The 26,800-nt window shown below is 38.8% G+C and overlaps 1 protein-coding gene across 2 annotated transcripts; it reads right to left on the bottom strand.

The window, feature by feature from the left end:
* Positions 1–297: 297 nt before the first annotated feature.
* On the bottom strand, positions 298–26,781 carry dnajb6b (DnaJ heat shock protein family (Hsp40) member B6b). Of its 2 annotated transcripts, XM_023287540.3 has the most exons (10): positions 26,620–26,781; positions 18,405–18,531; positions 16,677–16,786; positions 14,490–14,555; positions 14,109–14,213; positions 10,182–10,319; positions 9,908–10,064; positions 9,725–9,795; positions 4,113–4,271; positions 298–1,340 (listed from the first exon to the last, which is right to left on the bottom strand). In XM_023287540.3, exons 2-10 carry the CDS (start codon positions 18,467–18,469, stop codon positions 1,231–1,233), a joined length of 981 nt encoding a protein of 326 aa, XP_023143308.2. In that variant the 5' UTR covers positions 18,470–18,531; positions 26,620–26,781; the 3' UTR covers positions 298–1,230. The 2 variants fall into 2 exon arrangements, with proteins under 2 accessions (XP_023143308.2, XP_023143309.2); XM_023287541.3 differs by lacking the exons at positions 298–1,340; positions 4,113–4,271 and having other exon boundaries at positions 8,912–9,795.
* Between the last annotated feature and the right edge of the window lie 19 nt (positions 26,782–26,800).

The following is a 26,800-nucleotide window of genomic DNA, read 5'->3' as shown; positions in this document are numbered from 1 at the left end:
GTTCATCAGAGCTGAGAGTTTAAACCGCCTCTCATTTTAAAGTTCTGTTTTGTAGTTTTGATAATATGAAAAGTGTTTATAACAACCTAAAGGATCTACAGAACTATTTAAAGCCGTGAAGCTTCTGAATGACGTTATCTTTTTCTTTATTCCTGATCAGATCAGAATTGACAGCATTTTTTTTTATTTATTTAGCAGCTAGAGGTGAATCCTGAGATAATTTGATGTTGGTGTGATACATATCAGAATATAGTTTACGATGCAACACAGTGAAAAGTTGACTTCTTTAGAGAAAGGTTTTTCTTTAAGCATTTAATGGTAAGAGTCCATAAAAAATGAACATTTCTCAGACATTTCCACATTTCCACTCACAGTTATCATGAGAACAATCTGTCAAGGACAAATTAGATGAGGGAAACAGTTTGGGTTTTGTTTTTTCTGTGTAAGAGTTTTTTTTTTTACAAAAGTACCCATGGAAGGTTAACGTGTTGCTGAATTTGCTTGATACAAAGAATCCTACGAAAAAACAGGGAAAAAAAGAGACTTTGAGAGGGGTTAATTGTAAGTTTTCTCTCTGTGGAAGTGGAGGTAAATGAGTGGATAACGTTATTGAGCGCTCGTGTAGGAGTGAGCGAAACATGTTAATCTCTCTGTAATAAAACTCACTCTGCAGTGCTTTCATTCTATTTTACTCTCACATTCCCCAGTTATCCCTCTTCCTCTTTGTCTGCTTTGAAAGAAGGCTCCACTCAATAGCTTGACCTTCACTTATTCTCACATGCTATACAGTATTAGCGCAGTAATTTCCATGCTTATCACAAACAAGGTTGCTATGGCAATTCCCCTTCCACCTGAACCCCTTCGGACACAAAAACACGCTCTCAGATCATGCTGTAAAAACTGGAAAAGTCCAATCATAGGAGATTAATTTAAGCTCTGAATGCTCACTGTACATCCACGGGGCCCACCCGCAATAAATACAGCAACAGCTAAACTACTGAAATGCATCTCGGACAACACAAAGCATTGAAGTGAGGTCTCTGCAGGCTACTGTTTGGCTGATGAAGGCAGGCGGGCAGGCGGGCGTTATGCTCTGTGCTGCAGCTGACAGACAGGAGGAGATATGGTGCAGCAGTGGGGCCGTTGGGCCTCTGATACATAGCCAGGATGAACTAATGCCGCATATGATTGATGGCATTTCTGCCAACAAATATTTACGTGTGTAAGTGTTTAAAAAAAGGTACCGAGTCCACCGAACCGAGGGAAGAGCCGAGGAGCTCTTTTCTTTTTGGATTCTGCCTCCTTTATCCACAGTTTCTTCCTCTTATTGTCCGTGTGTCCTGCAAAATAAGACACAAATGTCATTATTGGTAAATATTAAACTTTACCAGTGCAACTTTAATAAGAAACCATTTATTTAAGGTGTACAAGCTGTAGCAAGTGGTTTATTAATGTTTAAAAAAAGTACAAAATCCACCAATTAACACCTCCAACACTCACTCATTAACAAACTGTATGTCCAAGCAGCTAAAACGGCACTTTGCATGGTTATGGATTATGTGCTTGGAAGAAAAGCATATTAGCATGTTTCTCATGACTGTGTCTTTACTAAAGTCAGGCCAAGTCAAGGTTTTGAAACTTTGTTATAAGTCATCAATAATAAGTGATTGAGTTATCAGTAATTGCAAGTCTTAGCACTACTGTCCAGCTAAAACACAAGCATCCCATCTACAGTTTAAGGCATATGATCAGTCAACATATCATCAGCTTTGAAGCAAAATGAGCCACCATTCTGCTGTGTTGTTACAGTGAGTCTAGAAACATGTGCGCATCAAAGATTAACTGACTATCTCCTTAAAGCGGCAACATTTCAGATGTTCCTTTCAAAGTGGTTCCAAGTGGTACTACAGGTGGCGTCACTGTTGCAAAGACAACACAGGTTTCCATTTTCCTTAGAGCCATCAACAAAACACCTGCTCTCACATAGCCAGACGTATCTCTTCAGCGCTGTGTCAGTGCTGGAGAATGGTCTGACTGCAATGTTTTAAACTAATCATGATCATATTGTGCAGTGCTAAAGCCCAGGATGCAAAAATGGTTCCCCAGCAGAATAGTGATGGGAGAATTGTTTTGGTAGAACATTTGCATGAAGAGAGGTGAGTGCTGTCCCCAAAAATCACAGAAAAATCCAAGCAGGCCTGTCTTATTTGCATGATCCAAATCTTCAGCAGAACATGGAATTTCATGTATACGTTGCTGCTATTTTGGTTGCTGTTTCCCACAGCAAAGGGGATTTTGAAAATGGTGGCGCACTGATGGCGGAAGGGAAGGAGAAAGCTACTTGAAAGGCGCAGTAGAAATAGCTGGCTAATACCACAGTCTACATCCAGCAAGTCAGACTACAACACACAAGACGTGTACCTACAGCAGGCATCAGGGTGAAGGAAACATTACGAGATAAAGCGTGAGAAACAACCAGAAGTACACCAATTTCAAATCCCAATCCCAGCGCTCTGAGGTGATAAAGGCAGACTAAAACACCAGGCTGTATTAATAAGTTGGCAGGTTTTGTATAAATAATGCCAACTGAAAGTCTGTTTGGACCCTTTTCAAGTCTCAGAGCTTTCTCCGTAGATTGACTTTCCATCTGAGATTCCCTCTTGTTTTCCCTCAGTTTCTGTCTTTGCCTGCTTTGCCTCCTCACAATTTTTTATTTATTCTTTTCTTCTTTTTTTTTTTGCCCGGTAGAGTTTTTCATAGTTACTCCAGTTGTTCCACTATTCATTTTGCTACCTGAGTAAATGATACTGTTAATCAAGCTTTTATATTCCTACAGGAACTGCTTGGTAAAAACAAGGCTTATAGGGAAACTATCCAAACACAGATGGGGTCATCAAGCGAAACACTTGCATATTGCCACTTTAATGGGGAAGAGTTTATTAAATACGTGGTACCTCTTAGTATTTTTTATTAGTAGCTTGATGCTTTGTAAGATTTTGGGGGTCCTATTTTCTTTTTTGGACAGATGCAGCAGAGATAGTCAGGAAATGTTGGGCAAGAAAGCAGGAGAATGAACTGCAGCAGAGGGGCCAGAAGGTTTAGTGAGATGGCTGGACTGGAGTTGTATCATGTAAATTTTTGTTGTTGCACAAAATCATTTCTTGCCTGTGTTAATAAAAGGCTATGAGGCTGTTTTGAGCTCAAAGCTGTGGTCCATTAAAACAGAATTCCCACACATTTCACTGATAAATTGGACTGCTGTTGTGTAATGAACTTAAAAAAGTATGCAGCACTTTCAGAATCCTAACTAGAAGAGTTTTTTTGTCCTTCGTTTGTCCAGTTTGTGTTACTTCACTACAAATTTCTCTGAGTTTGATGTCAGTGTTCTGTCCCTCGTCTTTCAGAAATAAATGTCCATTTTAATTATTTTGAAAAAGAAAGTTGCTTATAGATTGACTGTGACCCAGATGCCCTGCAGACCTTTTCAGGAGGTCGGTGTGATGCCAGAGTAGGACAAACATTAGGAACCTGGCAACCAGAAACTGTTCTTGTTAATAATTTATAATGTGACTAGAAGTGTTTTAAAGGGATTGATTATCTGTAAGTAAAGATGTTACAAACTGCTGAACAGTGTAAAGAGTTTTAACAGTAGTTAAAAACAGTCTTCTCCCTGTGGACCCATATTTGAGTAGTTTGTGTCGTTATCTCAGACAGAACCAGGGCCTTTGTTTGCATCCCAGCAGGAACTATGCACAGTGAAATTAAAGGTTCCCTCCTCAACTAACGAAGCAGCTACTATAAAACATTCAGCGACTGTGTGTTGCAGATAATTGCTCAGCTTTTGTGTGTGACTTCCTGACCCCGTGATGGAAAACAGAGGCCAGACTCTGACCTCTGGTCATTACTGCGACCTCGAACAGAGCTGCCTAATGAACATCTCTGTCCTCGCTGTTTACATCTGCCAATCAAACACGCCACTCTTCGTCATTGTCCTTTGTGTGGCCATCAGACACAAAAGCAGACAATTAGCTGCGCTTATTAAGACCCTAGTCTTTAAAGGGGAGCTCTGTGTGCTGGTAATTAATCAGCCCTGCAGTGGCGGCTGGGCGTACCTCTCATTAGTCCCAGGCTCTGCAGGCCGTGCTCCTCCTCTTCCTCTGAGGGGTTCTGGGTGGAGCTCCTCAGGTAGCGCTGGTGCAGGCCCAGGACAGGAAGTGCGTTCTGTCTGCGGCGACGAAACTCCTCCTCCAAGGAGTCTTCGGCTGCAATGTCTGTGGGTGGGAGCAGAGCAGAGTGGGAATGAATCACACCTAAGCTTCTCGCTGTCTGGATGGATCGCCCGAGGTGTTCAAATCAACATTAAATCTCTCCCCCCACCTCCATGTAGCCTCTGTGAATTTCAGCCTTCTGACATGAAAGGTGTGTTGCAGTAAAGGAAAAAAAAAAACTGAAAGGAAAACATATTACATTCTGATGCCCTTGGCAGTGTGAATACAATCAGACAGGGAAAAAAAATAGATACACACATCTATTACAGCAAGTTGAGCACGAGTCCAAAAGGTATATTGATGTAACCAACAAGAAACAACAAAGATGATATAAAACAAGAGGTTCAAAGAGTCCCTGAGGCTCTGCAGACCCCTCCTTCTTTCAAACGCCAACCATATATTTCGTTCATATTTCATCTGCCTGACTTTATTGTGATTAGTCATGTAAATAAAATGAGATTTGGTTATTCTTTTCTCTAGGTAATTTACATTTATATTGAATTAGTGGCAGGCAGGGTATGGAGGGTGGGGGGTAGAGGGGCGACTTATTATGCCGGGAGATTACAGGCAGATCTCATCGCCATTGTGTTGTGTAATTAAGGCAGTGGAGAGGAGAAGAAAGGAGGCCAGATGCTCGCCGTGCTGAACCTGGTTCAATTTAGGGGAGGATGTGCAGCAGCATTTCAAAAATCCCCAGTACAAGTCCGGCCTCTGAAGTCATCCGAGACTTGGCAGCTTTGTTTGGCCTCCCTGTGTACTGTACCTGTGTGAGCACGCCTGCACAAACGTGCAATTATTTTTAACAATTAATGCATCCTCTGCGTTTTCTCTTTGCTTTATGTGCATGTGCATTTAAGAGGGACTTCTTGAAGGTGGAGCTGCTTGTGCACAGGCCTTAACAGAGACAAAGATTTCAATTCCCTTCTTATTACTGCAGGTCTTCCCTTTTTGACCCAAGTCCAATTTCATTGTCACAAATGCTTTTCAGTTGGGTTAAGGTTGAGTATTTTCTGCAGAATAGTTATTTTCTTGCTGAAAACACCAAAAGTTTAAGATGATTTATGCCATTTTAACCCCAGACTTGTATTTCTTTATTTTAGATTTTAAAAAGACAGAGCTGACCCCCGCAAGGAGACACCGGCTCCCAGCGGACCACCAGACAACAGGACAATTGGTGGCTTTACTCTCAAGGCTGCAGCTTGGAAAAAAAACTAATCCCAACCTGCATTTGTCTGGTGATCCTATCAGGTGGCGGTAGGCTGCTGGATTAAGCCAAAATACTTGTGACTTCAAGGTTGCGTGCTTTGTTCCAGCCTCCTTCCCTCCTGAGGATCAATATTTGCATCTATTACGGGTCCAGTTACCTGAGTGATAAGGTTTCTTCCGCTATCAGGTTCCATAATCCATCAGCAGGTAATTAATTTCAACAAAAACAATATCAAAGAGCAGGCATGATAATGAGATTTTTTAATGTTCATAGAGGCGGCCTTTTATTTTCTGGATCAAGGACTTAATTTGAAAAGCAGAGTGAACACAGTTGAGCTCCTGGATGCTTTCATTTGCAGCTATTGTCTTGAGAGCGCCTGTCATTTGTCTCCAGGCTAAACAATGCTGTGTGTGTGTGTGTGTGTGTGTGTGTGTGTGTGTGTGTGTGTGTGTGTGTGTGTAAAGGCTGTTTGGAAGCACACTGTCTAGACTGCAATACACGAGCGTGTTACACCTCACAAACACCTGGGTTAACACCTAAATGCACACAGACACAAAATCTATGTGTGACAGACAAAAGCAGCCTTCCTTGCAGCAGGCAGGAGCTTTAGTTGTCCACTGAGGAAGGCTAAAATAAATCACTGTTCAGAAGGAGGCTAACCCTACATGACAACTACAACCGTGGACCACTTTATTTTCAACAGTCCACCTTCCCGGGGTTCAAGACGTCTGGTGTCGTGCTGATGTGACTCCACTGCTGAGCACAGAGAGATACAGTCTGTGCCCTTGTTCAGCACGGCCAAAGAGAAACTGGCAGCTTATCTTAGCCATCGTTCATAAAGTGGCCAGTGGCTCCGGGCCGAGCCGAGGTTTCGTGCTAAGCTGTCAAGCAGACGAGGTGGAGTGGGGGGGGATTAAAACCGGATGCCAACAGGAAGCCATCCTTCATAACATGGGGAAACTCTGGGACAGGAAATCACAGCACTGTGTCATATTGGAAGAGATGGATGGAGGGGAAACAGGCAAAAGCTGCAGGAGCTGATTTTTTAAACATTTTTAGTAGAAGCAAATTCTTCCGTGGCTTGTTGAACAAAAAGGAGGCAATTTTATCCACTAATAATTAACGAAATTGACTGTTAAATAAAGACACTGATTGAATTCTTCCTTGTTTAATTTATATTGGGGCTTTTTGGGGGGCAATTTTTTTAAAAAAAAAATCAAAAAACTAGATATGCATGACCAACATATGTCACTTGTTGCTTGATTTATTCCAATAAGGCTCCAGAGTTTGTGATTTAGTTTTTTTCTCTCGCTGTTTAGAAATGATCATTCAGCCAAATTATGTTCTGCTGTCGTTTGTATACAAACAGTGTCATCTAGTGGCCACATGAGCGTCCACCATCAAATTCCACTGTCTCGTAAAAAGCAGCAATTATTCCTTTTGGGTTTGACGGGGACATCTAAGAATGAATCAGGCTTCCAATGACTTTAATACATGGGTAAAGGAGATAAATACAGTGGATTGTGCAATGATTGTCAGAGTAGAAAATAAGAAAAAGGACTAAAATAATCTGTTATAAATTCCTCTTCAGCTGAACTGCTCACACGTTAAAGGAGTTATCATAAGCATGAAAAAGTTCAAACAGCTGCTATCCAAAGTCAGTTCTATTTCAACATCCTGTGTAATTACAGAGTTATAATTTGGTTAAATGTCAACAAAGACATCATACACAAGAACTTGCTGAACAATCATTATGTTTTTACATTTTCTTCAGTATCAAAACAATCTAGTTAGAGTTTTCTGGAGACTCATGGGCTGCTGATAGATAATTCAGCATATTTCAATACTTTAAATGGTGCAAGTTTTAAAGAAAACACCAAGTTGTGGACGCAGTACATTATACTACCTGCTTAGAAACATACTATGGGAAATGTAGTTCAAATTATCAAATTAGATAAATAATAAAGACAACCTGTGTCCAGTAGAGGGAGCTATTGCGTCATAAATATAAATCCTGCTTCTACCGTCCATAAATGCCGATTCTTAATTGAATCATTTTTAAAAAGGGTGAATATACACAAAGAATCCTGACATATTTTTCTAAATCATAAGATAGAGATTATATAATTATAAGAGGATTGTTGGCTAATTTTTATTGCTACTTGGTGTAATAATATCTAACTACATCAAGATTTATCTCCAATGTCCTCAGCACATTTACCCACAAACACACACAGATAGGAGGGAAGAGAGAGCATATATGGGAGAGTCTGTAAGAAATAGACATTGGCGCAGGGCTGCAGTCACCTAGCAACAGGACTGCGCAGGCGCAACCGCCGCTTCAATCAGCACTGGTGAACAAGAAATTGAGCGAAACAAACACAAGCCAAATAGGAGAAGAGGTGGCCTTCGCAGCATCGAGACGCAAACACACCCTACAGTCAGAGATGGTGTAAAAAAAAAAAAAAAAGCGTCAGATATGGGTGTCAGTGCTGCTGAGGTTTAACATTTCAGCCTGACTCACTGAAGGCCTCACCCTGCCCTTCTTTCTCTTCAGTTTCCCCACTCCTGACTCGTCTCTTGCAAAAATATGCAGCGGGGCTTGTGTAAATAAACTAGCCCTGAGCACATTCCTCAACACAGACACTCTTCTCTCAGCACACGGTGACCTCTGAGCCAACTGCAATCATACACGTTAGTCATTTTCACTTTGAGCCTATCATTCCAAATGGTTGAGTGCAAACCCACATTTTTAATAAATGTGTCCCAACACGGTTTTCTGTGCAATCCTGGATCCTTTTTTTTTTTTTTTAAACATACTAAACAGTGTAGTGAGTTTAATTTTGTGTCCTGCAGCATTCACGTTCTGTAGGGCGTACTCAGTGTACAATCAGCACTTTTTACAACAAAGTGCAGATAGGAAGGGCAAAGAGAGAAATGAAAAATGATGAAGGGCACAGTAATCCTTGATGTGGGCGTTGCTTCATTTTTACCTGGCTCGTAAAGGTAAAAGCATACCTACCACACAGAGAAAAAAAAGGCCTCATGGCTGAAGACATGTATCTTTGCTTCTGAGTGAATTTTCATCATAATCTCTTGGATAAATAACGAGAAGGATTAATTTAGTGAAAGCACACACATTGCACATTACCTTGTACTGTGGTATCAATCAGTGGCCAAGCCTTGATGTGAGTCACCTCCACTGAAACTGAGCCATTAGTAGGTTAAAACACTGCACACGGTGAGCTGTATGATGGATAGTGAGTGTACAAAAGAAGCAGCCACTGTGGTTTCCTTTTATTGCTGTTGTGTAAAAAGCAGGTTTAGGTTGTGATCAGGCACAAGCAGGCACCTCCAGGTATGGTGAAGTGATGTAAAGCCACTAAAGCCCAGAGAAACGACACACTGACACCAGGTGACTGCAGCAGCACTTCCATGACATTCCACAAAGTCAAAGTTTATTGACCAAATCAGAAACTTTTTATTTTGGTTTTCTTTGCACAAAGACTGAAAAAAACTCCCCTGTGTGTCCAGAAACAGTAAAAGGTGTTGTGGTCTTGCTGACACAGTTACAGTGAAACCATAAAGCAGCCTCCTTGGATCAGCAATCATGCAGAAAAAACAAATCAAACACACCGTGGTATTTCCAAATACACAAACAAATGTAGAAAAATGCACACTGTTATCATTAATTTATTAATAATCTATGTCATTCTTATTACACACGCATGAACATGGTAACGGCTAACAGGTTAGCAAGGTGAAGTTCAAGTTAAAGACATTAAGGTGAAGTGGTTAAGCTTTTCTCATTCACTTGTTAAATTGGTCAAATGAAAAGAGCAAACATGACATGCGGAAGTCAAATGTACAGCGTCTCATTTTCCTGCTACAACAAGAAAGACAATTTACACCCCAAAGGAAAATATATCTATATATATCGCACATACCCAGCTTTGTGCATATGGAAGAAGTACAATTCAATTTATATAGAAAACAAAAACACAAATCGCAGCAAGCCCCCCCCTCCCAAAAGAAATAATGGAATAAATACAAATATACAAACACTGTGAGAATGTCTCTCACCCCCCTTGCTGCTAAACTAAAATGAGAAAATTGTTCTTTGGGAATGAGATGCAGGAGGACAGAGAGGAGACCGACCACCAGAGTTTTTCCACATGAGAAAACTATGCAGATAAAATGCTGTGATGAGAAATTTACTTGTTATCCAGTCTTAGCTGCTGCTCCTTACCATTAACTGTAAGAGATTTTAACTGACCGTCCTCAACCACTTCAACCCGCTCCTGCCCGTTCTCCACGATTCTGTCAGAAACAAACAGCAAACAAACAAAAAAGAAAAACGAGAAAAGACTCTTTAGATTTCAGTGTGATTGGACAATTCTTATAAAAGCTGATGTGTCCGACATTTAAATACCGTTTTGTGGTAATTTTCCTGCCGTTGACAAACTTGGTGGAGGTCGATATAGACTTGAAGTTACCCATTCCTCCTCCTCCTCCTCCTCCGCCACCAAAAGATGAAGAAGAGAAGGATTGGAATCCTCCGCCGCCCATGTCTCCAAATGAGCTAAAACCTAGAAAGGAGATGTTAAAAAAAAAAAAGAATTCTTGTTTAAAATAGAAAAGTGTGATAAATTCTTCTTAAATTCAATACTGACTGAATGTAGAGTTATTATTTGGGATGTACACACCTGAATCAAACCCTGAAAAGCTATGCCCAAACGCTGGAAAGCTCCCAAAACCAAAGAGCGACCCGCCCATCCTGCTCCGGCTTGCACCTCTCTGGTGACTGCGGCTACCTCCATAGAAATCCTCAAAGGGATCATCGGCTGTGAAGGGAATCAGAGAGTGTGATTTGTGAATGAGAAACTCAGAGATAGGCAAAAGCATGACAATGTTTTCACATATTTAGTTCTTTTCTGGCAGCAAAAAAAAAAAACAAACCAAAAAAAAACAAGCAGACATTTTATCACCTTTACCTTGTTATGGAAAAAAGCAGATATTGAGCAACATACGCTTCATCTGGAGTTGCGTTTTTGTTCAAGTCAAAAATGCAAGTGATAATCACTATTCTTGCAGCTGTTTTTGGTTCACAAACTAAACAAAATGCTTCTCTTTCTTCACCAGCCGCTTTCCAAGCGTACCTGTCCGGTTTGGTGCTGGACAGGTAGCGCACGGTGGGTTTTCATGTTATGTCAAAAAACAGCTGTCAGCTTCTAAAAGATTTAAGTAGCTGTTAAGAAAAAAGCGACATGGTGTGGTGGATGTCGGAGCATCGGTTCGTAATTTCTGGAACAATCTTAACCCTAAACTGTCACAGTGCCGACCACTAATTCTCATCCTAAAGCCCTGTAGACTTGCTACTAATTGCGCTCTGCCAATCTGGGTCACCCCAGCAGGATAAGGATGGATCACTGGCACCATTTGCTGAAAGAAGACTCCGCCTTCAACCTTGAATGTACCGAGGCAAGAAAGCTTTGCTTGTTCCCTCTGACAGAAAGCTTAAAATAAAAGCATCCCCTGACCACAGTTGGAACTGCATTACTGTCCATTTACCTTGAAGAAGACCTTAGAGGAGACAGCTGAGCCCTTAGAAAGCTGTCAGTAAGACAGCAGGCCTCAGAGGAAGAAACTGAGGATTGGAACCGCTGAGTAATGCTGTTTAAACACTTGAATTATACTTCAGTTCTTCATACAAGATCAGTGTAGCTGGAAGAAAGCTGGAAGGAAAGCTGGAAGGAAAGCTGAGGTTTCATGAAGACAAAACTTTATCGGTATGTTCTCCAATAAAAGTCTGACAAAGCACAGGGCATTATAGCACATATAAATTAGGCTGACAGTGCCAACGACTTTTCAAAGCTCATATATAGTATACAAAAGCTCAGAAAAACTAAATAACCTCACAATCTGAAAAAGCAATTGAACAAATGAATACATTTGTTTAAAGTAAGTCCAATTATAGGAGCTGTTGTGCTGTGTCAAATTTCACTACTTCCAACAAATTCTGGGTAAAACAGTCAGCTGACGTCTCCTCCCAGTTTACTTCTTCACATGTTCATTTGAGAACAAGTGTCTGCTGTTCTTGGCAGACAGTGAGGACATCGTCACTGTGCGGTTCTGTATTTGTCCCACCAGAACACCAACCCCCCACAGTCTGCTGGATGCTCAGAGGCAGCTAAGTGACAGATGCACAGGACCAGCTGCTGCTCACTGGATGGGGTTTTATAACATATCATTTCTACAGCTGCCATCTTAAAGAGAAAATCAAGAAAACCAACATGGCTCTTTACTGAGCTGAAATAAATCTGGCAGCATGGATGATTTGACATATCCACTTTCATACCAATCAAGCATGATAAATAGTGTATCCGGTCAAAATAGATGCTGAACTTTACTCTTTGATGCAATGGTGCAGACAGCTTTATGGTTTGTCTTTTTTTACTGTTACTGTTTACTAAAGAGAGTAAACAGCAACAGATGGGTTCCACCATTTTACCATATCATGTTAATAAATACAACAGTAATATATGTTGCTATTGTGAAGGCATTTTAAAAAAATAACTTTTCACAATAAATCTATTTTTTAAAAAAAAAGATAAAGACTGCCTTTATGACTTTCTCTACAAGTTCTAATTCAGTGGCCCATTTCTAAGCATCATACTTAATAACTCCTATTAGATTACAGTTTTTCCATTAAGTCTATATTAGACAGCCACGTTCGAGCTTGAATTATACCACGTTTTACATGTGCTCTGACACACGGCGCACACACACTTGGCGTTATTACATCTGCTTTTGTTTTAATACGGAAGCTATTTTTGAAAGCATTCCAGTAGAGTGATGTAGACGCTCAAATCCATCCTCTGCCTGCGTCTGAATTCCATATTTAGAGCTACACGGGGTGAACTACACATGCCTTCCAATCAGCCTTTTGCTGAACCCAGACAACCCAGGACAGACACTAAACTTGTATTACTTTATTATATTTAACACAACCATTGATATTTCACAGAAGATAAACAACACCCTGATATCAACAGATGAACAGTCACTGGCCAACAATTCTCTATACTCTCCTTTACGCTCATTTGGTACGTCTGTGGAAAATGCAGTGAGGGATGGTGAACACACTAGATGAATATCTCATAACAATATTTACAGAAATTGTTGAGATTAAACACTAAGAAGTGGTGTTCTACAACTGTCACTAGGGCTGTATTGTCCAGGTTGATTAGTTTTTCTGATATGCTCTAAAGGCACCACTACATTCTCACTGGTTGGACAATTGCCAATCAGTTTATAATGTGGGGTTTTTCATAATTTTAAACTTGCTTAGCCTAATGGAGACTGCTAGCTCTAACTTTTTTAACATTTACTAAACGTTACCTCAGAGTCGACTCCAAATAAGTCATCACAGTGGCTGCATTTCGTTAAAACCAGTGACCTAAAAAGCAGCTTACATGTCACAGCTCCGCTACCAATACAGCAGATCATCTTGAAATGACTGCATTATTTCATAGTTCTTGTGTTAAAAATAACAAGTTGATATAGTTCTATTTTCAGGAATCACATGAATACGGGCAGGTGCACACCGGTCAGCTAAGAGCCCGCTATCATTTCAGTACAAAATTACATGGTTAAAATGATTTAATATGCAGCAGATACTAGCTTTTACATTTATTTCTATTTCAATAGAGCTAAACGGGCTAGCACGTAGAGTGACTCAATGCACTGCAGCCAGTTCAGTACCGTGAACGTGAAGACTTTAATGTTCTTGCCATTTGTGGAGATCTGTCTTTGGTTGACCACAACCCCAACTGACAAAACGCACAGGCAGGACAGAGCACATGCAGTATTTGTTTGTATAAAAAAATGGATAGATTTTCTCAATAAAAAATTGATGATAAAAAAAAAATGGATGAAATTGATGGATCAACATTGAATCTCCCAGTGGACAAATAAGTTTGCTCTGTTTACTTATATCTATGTATGTAGATGCTTTAATTCACTGAATCTTTGTCTTTTCATCTCTATCTTTTACATGTTGGGTGAAGTGCCTTTCACCGACTGTAATAACTAATTATGCGATTACTTTAGAACCGATAATAAGGATTATGGGAACAAAGGTTGACTAAAAGAAAGGTCTAAATCCTTGTTAACAGACTGAGGCTACGTAACGAAGTTTACATCCAGCAGAGACACTCAGTGGTGACATTTAGTGGTAGATGACCTCCTGAGGTGAATGGTGCTTAGTGTATTGGCGATGCATATTACAGTGCTGTGGGGGATTAGCACCAGGCTTTACAGAAGGTTTCCTGGGTTTAATGTGCCATCTTCCATATTGCTAACCAGCAGGAACTGCTAGCTAATGGGCAAACTAATTAGGAGAAATATATGCTTCACACACATCAAACTGAGGACTGCAGGACGTTCTCTTTTTCTCTGTGTTTTGGTTGAGTATTTCCAGGCCATCCATGTATATTTTTGACCAGATAACATTGTGAAGTTAATAATAGCCAATGCATTACGCCCCACTCCACAGTCTCTCTTTCATCTCTGAAAACAACAAAATCCCATCAGTGCCTTTAAGTGCACTGACAAAAATGAGTTTGACTTACGAAACAAATCTGCAAATGGATCTCTGCCGCCAAAGAATTCCCTGAAAACGTCCTCGGGATTACGGAATGTGAAGCTGCCGCCGCCGAAGTGGTCGTAATGACCTCCTGTAAAACATTAAAGAAAGACAAAGCTCATAATCTATATCCAAGGCTATCAAAGATAACACTGCAAACACAGCTATCATTGCAAATCAAATTCCAATAAGTACCAAGCTGTTTGTACTTAGCTAACTATCCACCCGTACAGATCAAAATCAAAGCTTATTATTTATTCTATGTCATATATTCCCATTTCAACATTTAAACTTTCAATAATACTTAAATCTTACCAGCCATCTCCATGAATATAAATAATTTGATATTTTTAAGCCATCTCCTTACCTCCTCCTCCGCCTCCTCCTGAGAGGCCTTCTTTGCCATATCGATCATAAATATTCCTCTTGTTCTCTGTGACAGAAAGAGTAAGACTTTAGATAAGATAATGACAAAACAGACAAACAGAAAGTGAAACTCCCTCCTTGTGGTAACCTCAGTTAGGATCACAAAAGTCTTCAGGCTGCAAAATATGAGGTGACCTAATGCTAAAGGCTCAACTGGCAGTAAATTTTAAGACCCTGCAGTGTGCTACTGGGTTTTATTAAACAAAGTGATCATCTCTCAAAAATGCAAACAGACAATGTGGGTGAATGAAAATGCACCATTTTAGTAACAAAACACAACATTTCTATCATAACTCTAATTTGTGCAAAAACCATGCGACCTCTCAGGCCTGAACTGTTACCTTCAGACACAGACTTAATTCACCACATTAAAGACGTGTTATAATCTCTTACAATTTCATCTAATTTATTAACCAAAGTGTGAGAACTTCAACCTGAACAAAGCTGCATTTCAGCAGCAAAAAGGTACAACTAATCAGTGTCTGAACGTATTTACGGACCGAACAGACACCCGTCTCACCCCAAGTGACAAACAGAAAGTCAGACTAAACCCTGCTATACAAGATGTTTGTGGATAACAAAAGAGACTCACATCTCAGCTAAACAATCCAAACATTGTGCAATTTTAATTTATACCAATGCTAGCAATGCCTGCATCTTGTGACTGGGTGCGTGATAAAGTGATAGAGGTTTCTGCTGTGCTCTCAAACCTACAGCTGAATTAAAGACACTATTACAGTTACACTTTAATTCTCATCCACTCAAGAAACACAAACATAACTTAACAAATGCTGGTTTAAAAATGTGATGCAGGAAAAAAATGGCAAGTAATCAGCAGAGCTAAAGTACTGGACATCTACGCGGTTTTGGTAGCAATCAAAATCTGTACTTCACCTAGAACGAAAAACTGTCAAATTCTGAAATTTGGCTTTAGTTGCCAGAGAGGTGATTCATTAAAGCAGCTCAGAAAACATAGGCAGAGGGATAATCCATCCATTTTATACAGCCCGCTTAGTCAGTCTGGTTTATTTCATGTCATTCAAGCAAAATCTAAGACATCAAGCAGCCTTAATTTGCCATGTTAAGACAGAATGTTTTATCCTACAAAACAACAAATATAACATATTATATCAAGAGTAAACATTACTATAAATATAAAACAAAGCTACTACAATAAACAGAAGCAAAAGAAGACTTTTGTGAACACTTTTACATGAATATTTGACATCCATTATGAGACAGAATTCTGTCAAAATAAGTCTGAAGTAACTTTGGTATATAAAGTAATCTTTCTTCATGAAACACCCTTTTGGTCAGATTTGCAGTCCAGTCTTGTTTAATCATGACAGTTTTCACAGGCTGTTGATGATGTATATGATAAACATTAGTCTGTATGTTACTCAGGCAAAGTCCTCGTGAGACTTTCTTCAGACAAAATTATTGCATTTTAAACATTTTGGAAAATGAAAAGGTTTTATAAAAAACATGTATCGGAGTTGAAATGGTTGCTGAGATAATTGCATTGCCAGCTTTCTTTTCTATTCTATTCTATTCTATTCTATTCTATTCTATTCTATTCTATTCTATTCTATTCTATTCTATTCTATTCTATTCTATTCTATTCTATTCTATTCTATTCTATTCTATTCTATTCTATTCTATTCTATTCTATTCTATTCTTTTCCAATGTGAAATCTGGTTGCTTTTCTTTGTCTTAAATCTTTGGGAGTTGGACTGATAGTTGGACAAACAATCAAGATATGATATTAGGCTCAAAAAAACAAAAAATATTTCACTATTTTCCAACAATTATATCAAATGAGTTACCAAGAAAATTCTTAAATTAATCAATAATGAAAACAACTTCTGTTATTTTCAGCCCTTAAATTGAGTTGTGGGAGAAAAGTCGTTTGTTCCAAAACACGACTGCATTGTAGAGGTAATAGCAACATTTATCAAACAACAGTCTTGTATTTAGACAATAGAAGTGTAATCTCATCTCTCCTCAAGAAGAGGAATGACAAAGGGAGCTATTTCCATATGTGAGGTGTTAATGGCTTAAAAGAAACTAATTTCAGTAGTGCACTTGAGAGAAACATCAATTTCTTACTCTGCAGTAAAATCTTACCATCTGAGAGCACTTCATATGCCTCTGACAGTTCTTTGAATCTTTTCTCTGCTTCATCCTTGTTGTCTGGGTTCTTGTCTGGATGCCACTTCAATGCCAATTTTCTGTAACTAAGACACAAATACCATATAGTTAGAAAGAGCAAACACACAACATATGAAAAGAAGAACTTGTTAAGTCTCAATACAGAGGTGGGAGGTGGAAAATGTGTATGTATGTAAAACAGACATCCCCCGATTAAAAACATATAACCATATGCAAGTCGTTTTTTAGAGTCACAACCACGACTCCACACAAAGACACATCAGTAATAACACACACACACACACACACTGTCCTTCTCCCCACCCAAGCAGAAATAACAAAGACAGCCTGAACTGCATTGACAAGCTGCGTAGGCCTCGCACAGCGGCTTACGCTGCATCAGCTATTTGTTTCTAAGCCCAGCAGCAGCACCGGCAGCAGACATAGATGTTGTAGACAAGACAAGGGACTGAAAGTCAGCGAGCAAAAAAAGGCTTCACACAATCCAGGGATTCACTTCAACACAGACCTTTAGTGAACAGTCTTTGTAGTCGACATCTTTGTTGTAATCTGGGACATTATCTTCCTGTCTAAAGCCTGGTCACTGGCCAGGCTAAGTTTAACAATGCAGTTTGGTTGATAATTGTGTAACACTCCAGTCTTTGTATTCAGAAGCCTGTAAGTTTACTTGCAAAAGCAGTATCGGACATGATCTGTATCTAAACAGTCGTCATTGAGTCCAAACTCTCTGACGTCAGTATTAAAAGTTGATCATTTGACTGTAATTTAATACCCATGAAATTTATTCAACAAAAATACAAACAATCTTCAGCCATGCAAGTGACTTTGTGAGGCTGTATTTTATGCCAAATGCTAACATTAACAAGCTGACATGTTCACTGCTTAACAGGTAGTGTTTTCCATCTCAGTTTAGAGAGGTTACCAACCTGACATTTACTAATTGCTGGTAAACACAAAATTAGCTCAGACTGCTGGGAAAAGTAGTCTGTAATAAACTAAAGTGTTGGCATATTAGCCTGATGATGGTATTTGATGAAAAGTTAAGTCCTGAGTGGGACATATATGTTTGTACAAGAAGTCCTGGAAATTCAATTAGAAATGAAGAAGATGGAGCTGGAGTTACGGGGTTATGATGGGACTGACTGAAGTTAGATAGTAATCTTTATGTTCTGTTTGCAAATTGGATATTCTAAAGCTGGTTGACTTAATCAGTAGTGATAAATATTGTTCAACAGTTTACTTCTCTCTCATATGATATTACTTTATTTAGTGGTTTACTGCATTGCCCTAAATGACATTTAATACCTGCTTATGAATAACTTCAAACAAGCTTATTTCTGTCTTTTACATCAACTCTTCACTTTGTGTGTACCTCTTCAATTGTCATAACACAACGTGTTAGTGAGAAGCCGGTGTGGAAGCATAATTAACTGGAACTGGCCTGTTCAGTGGGCGACTGCAAGTAGTAATAGGTGAGTGAAGGGGGAAGGCATTTAACAGCAGCAAGGTTACAGGAAGAAGAGTGGAAACTTTCTGCATTGCAGTCTCTCTGCTCTCTCTCTCCTTGTGTCAGTTTGTACAGCCAGAGGGGGATATAATTAACCTATGACACCCTCTGAGTGGCGGGCATATAACAACAACACCAGGACAAAAAAAGAGCAGAAAATATTCAAGGGCACTTACGCTTTTTTGATGTCCTCTTGCGTTGCATGTTTCTGGACTCCTAATGTCTGGTAGTATTCCATCATGGTTCTGTCTGTATGTGTGTGTTTGTGAGTGCTGTCTTATGCGAGGGTCGGCTGCGTGGCCTCTGTGGAAAGAGAAAGTTCTGTTAAGACATGTCAGCTTGACAAGATAAAGCCTTACAAAGTGAAACTAAGCATAGCCATGCGTGTCGGGTATGATACCTCCTCTCCGGACCAGTGGGGTACACTAGATAAGGGGAGGGCAGGGGCAATGGCATTAAAAAAGGTGGAAATACCCAACAATGTTGCACTGAACTGAAATAGCGATGCTGGGAAGAGGACAGCTAAGCTAACACAAGCCCAGCAATATTACATAATAACTGGGTGATCATCCCTCACCCTGAGGCTGAAAGAGAGAAAATGTGAAACACGTTTTTCTTTTGAATTTTGGAACAAGCTATGAAGACTGTGCAGTGTTTTTATAACACATGACTTAATGTTAGAGTTATGAAACTTAAGCTCTTAAAAAAACAAGACACAACAAGTCTGATTTTTAAAAAAAAAAACAGAAGACATTCAACTTGTTCAATTTTAGAATCACATTACAAGTTTTTGTAGAGAATGACTTGCACTGAACTGAGAACATATATAATATCTACTGCTTTAATCTAGTGGTAAATACAAAGATATTTAAAAATTCTGAAGACTGCAGAGACTGGAGTTGGGAGTATGTCCGTAGAATTCTCTCTCTGATGTAAAAAAGAGGCAACAGGGAGAAATAAAATATAATAAGTGAGAAGCTTCACATGACTGATAATGCAGGTAAAATGTCAGTAGCTTTCCATCCTTCAAATTATAGCTCACTAAACCCTCTCCCTCAAGGGAATTTGCGTTTTCAGCGAGTTGGTTCACTATCTCAGTTAATCTAGCATTACTTTAAGGCCAAGAAGCACAGTGTTATCAAACTATATTAGTTTAAAGGGTTGCAGGTTATCCAAAACCAGCATGTTTACCATGTTATATTTCTCCGAATGGATGATATGAGATCAGAGTATTCTAACTTTAGTTAGTAACTCTGTCCTGCTTTTTATTGGCTTTTGAGAGGTTTACACCACAGCAACTAAATGATATATATAGTCACCTAGTGTATAATTAATTCCTGCCTTCTAGGGATCTCATTTAAAACTAGTCAGCTGAACCACTAAAAAGTCAGCTAGAGATCGTTTTTAAACATTTCATGGAGCTACACTTGGCCACAGCTGAAAAAAATCAGCTATTTAAGCAGACATATAAGCTTTCTTTATCTATATCTATCTGCAATCAAGGCGTGAACAGTAAGTTGTCACCTTTAATCAAACCGTTTTTATTAAAAGCAGTATATCTAAACCTATCAATCTCTAGATTAATACCTAGAATTAAACAAAGAAATCTGAGGCAACCTGGTAGCCATTCAAAGTGTAAATCAAATACATGTCAACCACACTGGAGTCATCTGAAAATCACATACACATATCTGTCTTCAACCTAATTTTCCCAAGAAAAGTTGCCTTTTGCTATTCATGTCAGCTTTTCTAACAGTTCTCCTTCCAAGTTTTACTGACTATTGTTTAGTTTCTCAGTAATTTTGTGAATAATCCACTGTGTGGGGAAGTCTTGTATGGCTTTATTAGTGGGATCAAACTTTCCCACTGGCATATTTTTGTGGGTGGGTTTTAAATACAGTATGTCACAATTTTTCTCTTAACCCAGTGCAGGCTGTGGCTTTCCAGCTCTGTTTTATGGTCTGTATGAGTTCAGAGGGATAACAGCTTCTTCTCTAAACTGAATAATATTAGCTCAGAAGATCTTATTTCTTTTAAAAATGGGGGGAAAATACCAGCTTATCCTGCCAGGTTGCACTCAAATCTCAACATAGCAGCAGTTAGTTCACGCTCACATATAAGCAATCTTACTTTGTTTGAACCAAACTATCACTAGCACAGAGGAAAATCAAAAAAAGATGTGTTGGGAGATAAACTCAAACCAATCTCTCTTTACTGTGGCCTCTTTAAAGATCTCAGACAAGATTATATGACAACAAACATCGACTGACACCTGATAAATCACCACAGTTGCCACACTTAAATACCTTCTGGATTGCCTTCAGCACATTGACCTTTAAAATAAAATCAAAAAACTTAAGAAGTACTGAAAAAAATCATACCTAATACCAAGCAAACCCAAAATCAATCATTAAATATTAAGAGATCTCTTAGGTATCATATTATAAAACGATAAACAAACCAGCGAGCCCTACTGGAGTCCACTATGTCCTGTTTGTTTGCTATTTTTAACGTGGCCTTTGCAGTTAGATTGTGTTGATGTGTGTGTCATGTGGGGGGTTGCGGGTGTCTGGCACATGGCAAAGCTGGTGAGGGATTCCTGGTTAGGACATGGCACAGGCACCAAACTCCTTCAGATGCCTGAGTAAGGCGGTAATTCCAAAATTTCCCCTCTGACATTTTATTATCCACTCCCTCTTTTTGCTGATGAATCCCCCACTTGCTGATTTAAAATCTACCTAACCTAACATGTCCTGCTTTCTAGTCCACATCCTAATATAGACCACAATCCAAATATAGATATGAAGAGATCTGACCCAGAAAGTCTTTGTTTTCCTCATGTTTTTCTCAAAAACCAACCCAGTGTCCTGACTCATCATATAAAACGAATCTTGTTTTATCCCCCCAGTTCAGCCATGACTGACCCACTCACCCATCACCAGTTCCCTGCAGCAGTTGGGCTTTAATGGACACAAGTGACTGCCAGAGATGTGGTTCTGTGCGTATCCATGCATGTATGTGCAGATTTATGCCTTGTGGTGGTATTACAAAGCTAACCCACATCGGATGGAGTCCTGCTGTGCTCAGTGTGAACTATGCCTCAGTGTGAGCTGAACAGATGTGGGTCAGTTAATCCCACAATGCATCAGTGAACCTGAGATGATGTTTGTAAATGTTAGCAGATCACTTAACGAAGCAAAAGAGAGTTATTACATTTCATATTTTCCTGAAGTATGTCCAGCCATTGCAGTAAGGTGAAAAGCATCTTTTTGTGGAAGAATAAACTACAAAAGCAGCCAAAATATGGCTAAAACAAGACAGATGGAAAAGGAGTGTTTGGCCTATTTTACGTTAGTTGTGGCATGCTGTGCAGCCAGTATTATAAAATGACTTCATACATCTTTTAGTAAATTGGCTGTAGGAATTCTAACATTTAGTGATTTTCCCACTTATACCTCCCCAGTTTATTTTTAGAGGCAAGTCCAGTAATTATTGATTAATTAATGTGATGCTTTGCTGAGTTTTCGAGCTGGTGGAAATGAAAGCAAGAGCTCAACGTACATTTGAGAGCTTTGATCTGGTCGATTCACGGATTAGGCCCACCGACAAAATTAAACTGCTACTAATTTACTTATCGATTGTTTAATTTTTCAAGCTAAAAAATATACACTGGTAAAACTGGTTTCTGGTTCTCAAATAATAGTTTTATATAATTAATTCATGACCTAAACAACATTCATTCACCTTTTGTTTATATATATATATATTTCCTTGACTAAGTTATGAATTAAGAAAATAACTGGCTGGCTCCAAAAAAATTTTTAGATGCAGCATTAGCATCTTTAGATCCTTTCATGAGGTAGATTAAGAAAAAAGTATCAGTATGTTGGCAGTGTGGTGGTAAAGACAAGGTGATTCACAACATGATTTCCTCGATTACAGTCAGACCTTAAAACTGACCCCAATGTATAGACACAAGCTCACATCTAATGAATGCGACTGTACATGAAAGTAGTCAAAATGAAACCTCTCCACAGAGAAGGGGGCCTTATTCTGTACTAAGTGATGAGGTGAAGACCTCAGCGATGAGTTGCTTCTCTTGTGTTTACAGGAGCCAGATGAGGGATGTTTTGCTTTGACAGGTGTATTGAGGGCAACATCGTGAATTCAAGGGTCTGCACTGTGGGGCAGAAGGTGATGAAGAGAAGTCCACAGCAACGGTCTGATCTCAGTGCTCATTTCTTTCATGTAGCTTTGACTCAACGGGAATCCGCACAAGATTTTGGAGTAAACACTTCCAAGCAAGTTGAGCAGCAAGAGATTTCAACAACATCTGTTCAACCGTTTTTCAGCTGTGCTGTGCTGTACTGTACTGCTGTGGCAATTTAGATTTCCCTTACATGGGTAACATTATGCAACAGTAAATAAAAGAGCCTAAAAGTCAAATTCTTGCTACAGTGAATCACAAGAAACAAGGGTAAACAGATTTACAAAGATGTCACCTTTTTTTCTCTGGCGTTTGCTATTTACTTTTTATATGCCATAATAAATTGGCCAATTCTTGATTATAACGTATAAATCAGCATCATCATTTGGGTAATTTTCATGAAAGCGCATCAGGACCAACACTAGTCCCAAGTCTCAGCTTTTAGAACAGGTTAGAACAAGTTTACACCCACATTCAAACAATTTCACCAAAGAATTTAGCGCAATATGATAACGCATCATATAGATAAGAGTACTCTGTGTGTATATACATTTTAAAGCTGGACAGTACAATTCGACCCCAAAATTTTATGGCAATTAAACCATTATGAATAACAACATTCTAAATCAGTACAACACATATATTTTTAACATCAAAAAGAAAAAGGTCAGAAATGCATAAAATTGCAGACGGTGAGACTTTTGCAATATCTAGTTGCATGAGTTAACACACTATTCATAAACCATTCATGATATTTCTGTGAGTGAATATTGGACACATTACATTATCCTGTTGATATGGAGATCTGTATATGAGCTTAAATATTTTGTCCATGGTAGAAATGACAAAAAGGCAGTTCAAAACTATTTTCAAATTCTCAGATATTCCACAAAACACTCAAGGTCACTGTGGTAAGTATATGGCACCATTAACAGGATAGTTTGAGACTAGTGCAGGGTAAATATCCACTAAGGGTCTATACAGGAAAACTTTTAGACATTTTTTTTGGCAGAAACACAATACAATGATTAAGAATGGAGACCTATATTCACACTGGATTTTCCCTAACAATGACAGCCATCACAAATCATCAGCGCTGAAACAAGAAAACTGCATACTTAGTATAAGCAATAACATGTCAGCTGATCAGGGAATGGACTAATCATAAACATTTATGAGTTTATAAATGCTGTAAATGTTTAAATGAGTTTTGTCAGCACCAAAACTACCAAGTTAATTATCTTTGGCGTAGCTCAAGGTTTTATCTGTTGATTTGAATCTCTGATTAGACTTGAGCATTTCGGTTTCATTCTTTGGAAGTGATGGGCTCTTGCAAAACAAATGTCGAGTGTACAATAGTAGAAATTAAAGTTTTGGGTCGACTGTGTGATTGCAATCAAAAAAAGGCAGCACTTTTGTCAGAGACCAAGAACACTGAAGTACCACTGCAATTGTGACATTAACAAGACATGAGCGCTGGATAAAACAGGCTCTGAGCAGCCGGATTCCAGGACCTGACAAAAACCACAGCTGACAGAACAGAGAAACAGATGACAGCTAAACACAACACAATAACAACCCTGTTCCTCACCTGAAATGATTTGCAACAATGAGATAAGTATCTGTGCTTTAAATGTTACAGAATGTGCACATGATCAGAGGCTCAATCAGGGTATTTGGGATTTTTTTAATCTACTTTCTGTTAGTGGAAACACGTCCTAAGAGGTCATCATCTAAAGAGAATCTTATTTACTGTAAACAGAAGTAGGCATTTTATTTTAGGACAGTGAAACCATTCACTAAGTTTCAATATGTGGGTTGTGGGTTCTTTTTTTAATTTGATATGCTGCTTTGGAAAAACCAGGGTACTTTTCAATGCAAACTGGTAAACATGGCAAACAATAACTGCATTAGAAGGATACAACCCAGTGCATGTTCAACTTACGTTCAGTGGAGATTTAATGACTGCATTTAACATAATTTAGTGAGCTGACGGTAGCTCATGGTTGCATAAAATAAAATGGTTAATCAGACACTACATTTGCTGGAATTCTTTGGCTACAATTGTAAAACCAAGAGGCTCCAGATTTCATGTTATAGTCATAAAGGAGTGGTTTATAGGCCAGTGCCAGTAAAATAAAACACAAAGCAACCAGAGGTAACACTACAAAGAATCTTCAAACCCAGCCACAATCCATAAAGCTATTAAAACCCTGGTTCAGAACATGAAACCTTCATTCCAACAACTAAATGTCGTGAAATAAAGTAAAATCAATTACAAATCAAAGCGCATTTAAAAACAACCTAAGTTGACCAAAACGCTGTACATTTTATCAGATAGGCAGCAAAGAACATAAAACTTGCAAAATCAATTAGTAAAACAAAAATAAAATAGTGTAAAATACTAAAACAAACAAACAAGGATAGCAACATGTAAGATCAATTTCTGAAATAAAAGAAATATGAAATATGAAGACCATCAAGAGCACCCAAAAGCCATTGAAAACATGTACGTCTTGGGGTTTTACTCAAAAATATCAATGTCAAAAAACATTACAAGTGACACTGTTTCTCAGAGGAGCATGCTACCATCATAGTACAGTCGAATTTACCCATACTACAAAAAATGAGGCTACCACAAGAACTTAACCAGCATATTATACTAGCTTATACTATAAGACAAACTTTTTTGATTACTTAAAGATTCTTCATATTACACAGTGAATCCTCATTAAACCTCTGAATGACTGCCAATCTTTGTACAGTGGTATTTACACAGTAAACATCATCTTTCCTGCAAAACTTTTAAGTATGTCATAAAGACATACTTTGTAATACTCAAATTTGCAGTAGGTTTCCCATTTACATTACCTTTTGCTGCAATGATCTGATTAATTTGTTTAAGAAATTACTAATTCGTTAGGATAATAATTCTGCAACCATTCTAGTCATTCATCAAGGAAAAAACCAATGAGGGTGCAATTACTTTCATTACTGATTCATGTGTAATTATTTTTGATTAATCGGCTAATCATTTAGGGGGATAAAATTTCCCAAAATGGAGAAAAACATCCCAGATCCAATGTTTTACAGATGTATTGTGTTGCCTGCAGGTCAGTCCATAACTCCAAATATTCCATCTATAATGATCTTTACATAAATGTTTTACATTTTCAATTGATAAAAGCCTAAAAAGATACTTAATTTATTAAACGGTTGATTTATTGTTTCAGTATTAGGTTTACAAATTTCTCTGTACACATTTTATGATATGAAATTAGTTTTATTGACAGCAGACAACTATTTAAAATCGCCTTAGCTGTAGCAGATGTCATTTCGGTGTGTTTTATTAAACTTGCAACTGTAATACTTAATGTAGTGAAACTAATCCTTAAACTACTTCCTATTTCTCTGTAACCAGTGGCAACCATTGGATAAAACAAACTATAGTCTAAAACAAAGTACCTTATAGAGACTGAAAAAATGGTATTTTTCCTTCGTGGGCTATTTTTCTGAACTTTCTGGAAGCTATCATCAACAGGCCAATCGGTGTGGCAACTTGTAAAACCCCATCAGATAGGAAGAGACAGGAGAAACTTCTAGAAAGTCTTCAGACGGAACGAGTGGTTTTGAGCTCTATTGACCGACAGCATTAATATATAGATAAAATAGCAAAAACGTTACATAACAAGTGAAAATATCTAAAAATAGTGGCGTCGTAACTTTAATACATGGTCGTGGACCGCCTCTAGCTAACATTAGCGTTACTGTAGCGTTTTCAGACAAAGCAAACACCAACTTAATCTTCTCTTAACTGAGTTAAACTCTAAAATATACAAAGGTGTAGGTTTAGCTAGCTGACATTTTAGCTAGCGGTAGCTAAGTTATTATTTTGAATACAGCTGTGGTCAGGCAGAAACAATGAGCTTTACTCACTAGCTTAACGAAAGCAGAAGCCGCAGTCTGTCTTTAAAACTGACATCACAGACACAGTAGAAAAACACATATGTAGTAAAATAATGTTAATATATTCGTAAGCATTGGACGGGAGGTTGCGACACCACAGCATCCCCACATGTAGTTGAATCTATGCGGCAGGAGACGCTTTCACTGCTCCTCCAGCAACCTAAAGCCGTGTCCGCTGATATGTCGGTTTTATTCCCTAAAATTTAAAGATAGCCTACCTGTGTGAAGGAAAATGTCTGCTCCGACGGCCTCGCTGCTGTTGCTGTACCTCCTGTCTTCGGCTGAGTACGGAAACAGTAACTGCAGCCGCTGGAGGTGGCTGGTAGCTGGTGGTGTGGCTACCGATACCGCCTAGCCCACTATGCTGCTGCTGCTGCGTTCACGTACTGTCTGGAAACC

The sequence above is a fragment of the Amphiprion ocellaris genome, chromosome 22, assembly GCF_022539595.1.
Source record: "Amphiprion ocellaris isolate individual 3 ecotype Okinawa chromosome 22, ASM2253959v1, whole genome shotgun sequence".
Lineage (NCBI taxonomy): Eukaryota > Metazoa > Chordata > Actinopteri > Pomacentridae > Amphiprion > Amphiprion ocellaris.
The sequence above is the reverse complement of the archived record's forward strand: the minus strand, read 5'-3'. Positions and strand labels throughout refer to the sequence as shown.

Coding starts and splice junctions, on each gene's coding strand:
- dnajb6b (XM_023287540.3), bottom strand. CDS start 18,469: ATGATGGAATACTACCAGACATTAGGAGTCCAGAAACATGCAACGCAA. Junction 16,787..18,404: donor CAAGAGGACATCAAAAAAGC/GTAAGTGCCCTT, acceptor TTTGTGTCTTAG/TTACAGAAAATTGGCATTGA. Junction 4,272..9,724: donor AAAATCTCTTACAGTTAATG/GTAAGGAGCAGC, acceptor TCCCACCCACAG/ACATTGCAGCCGAAGACTCC.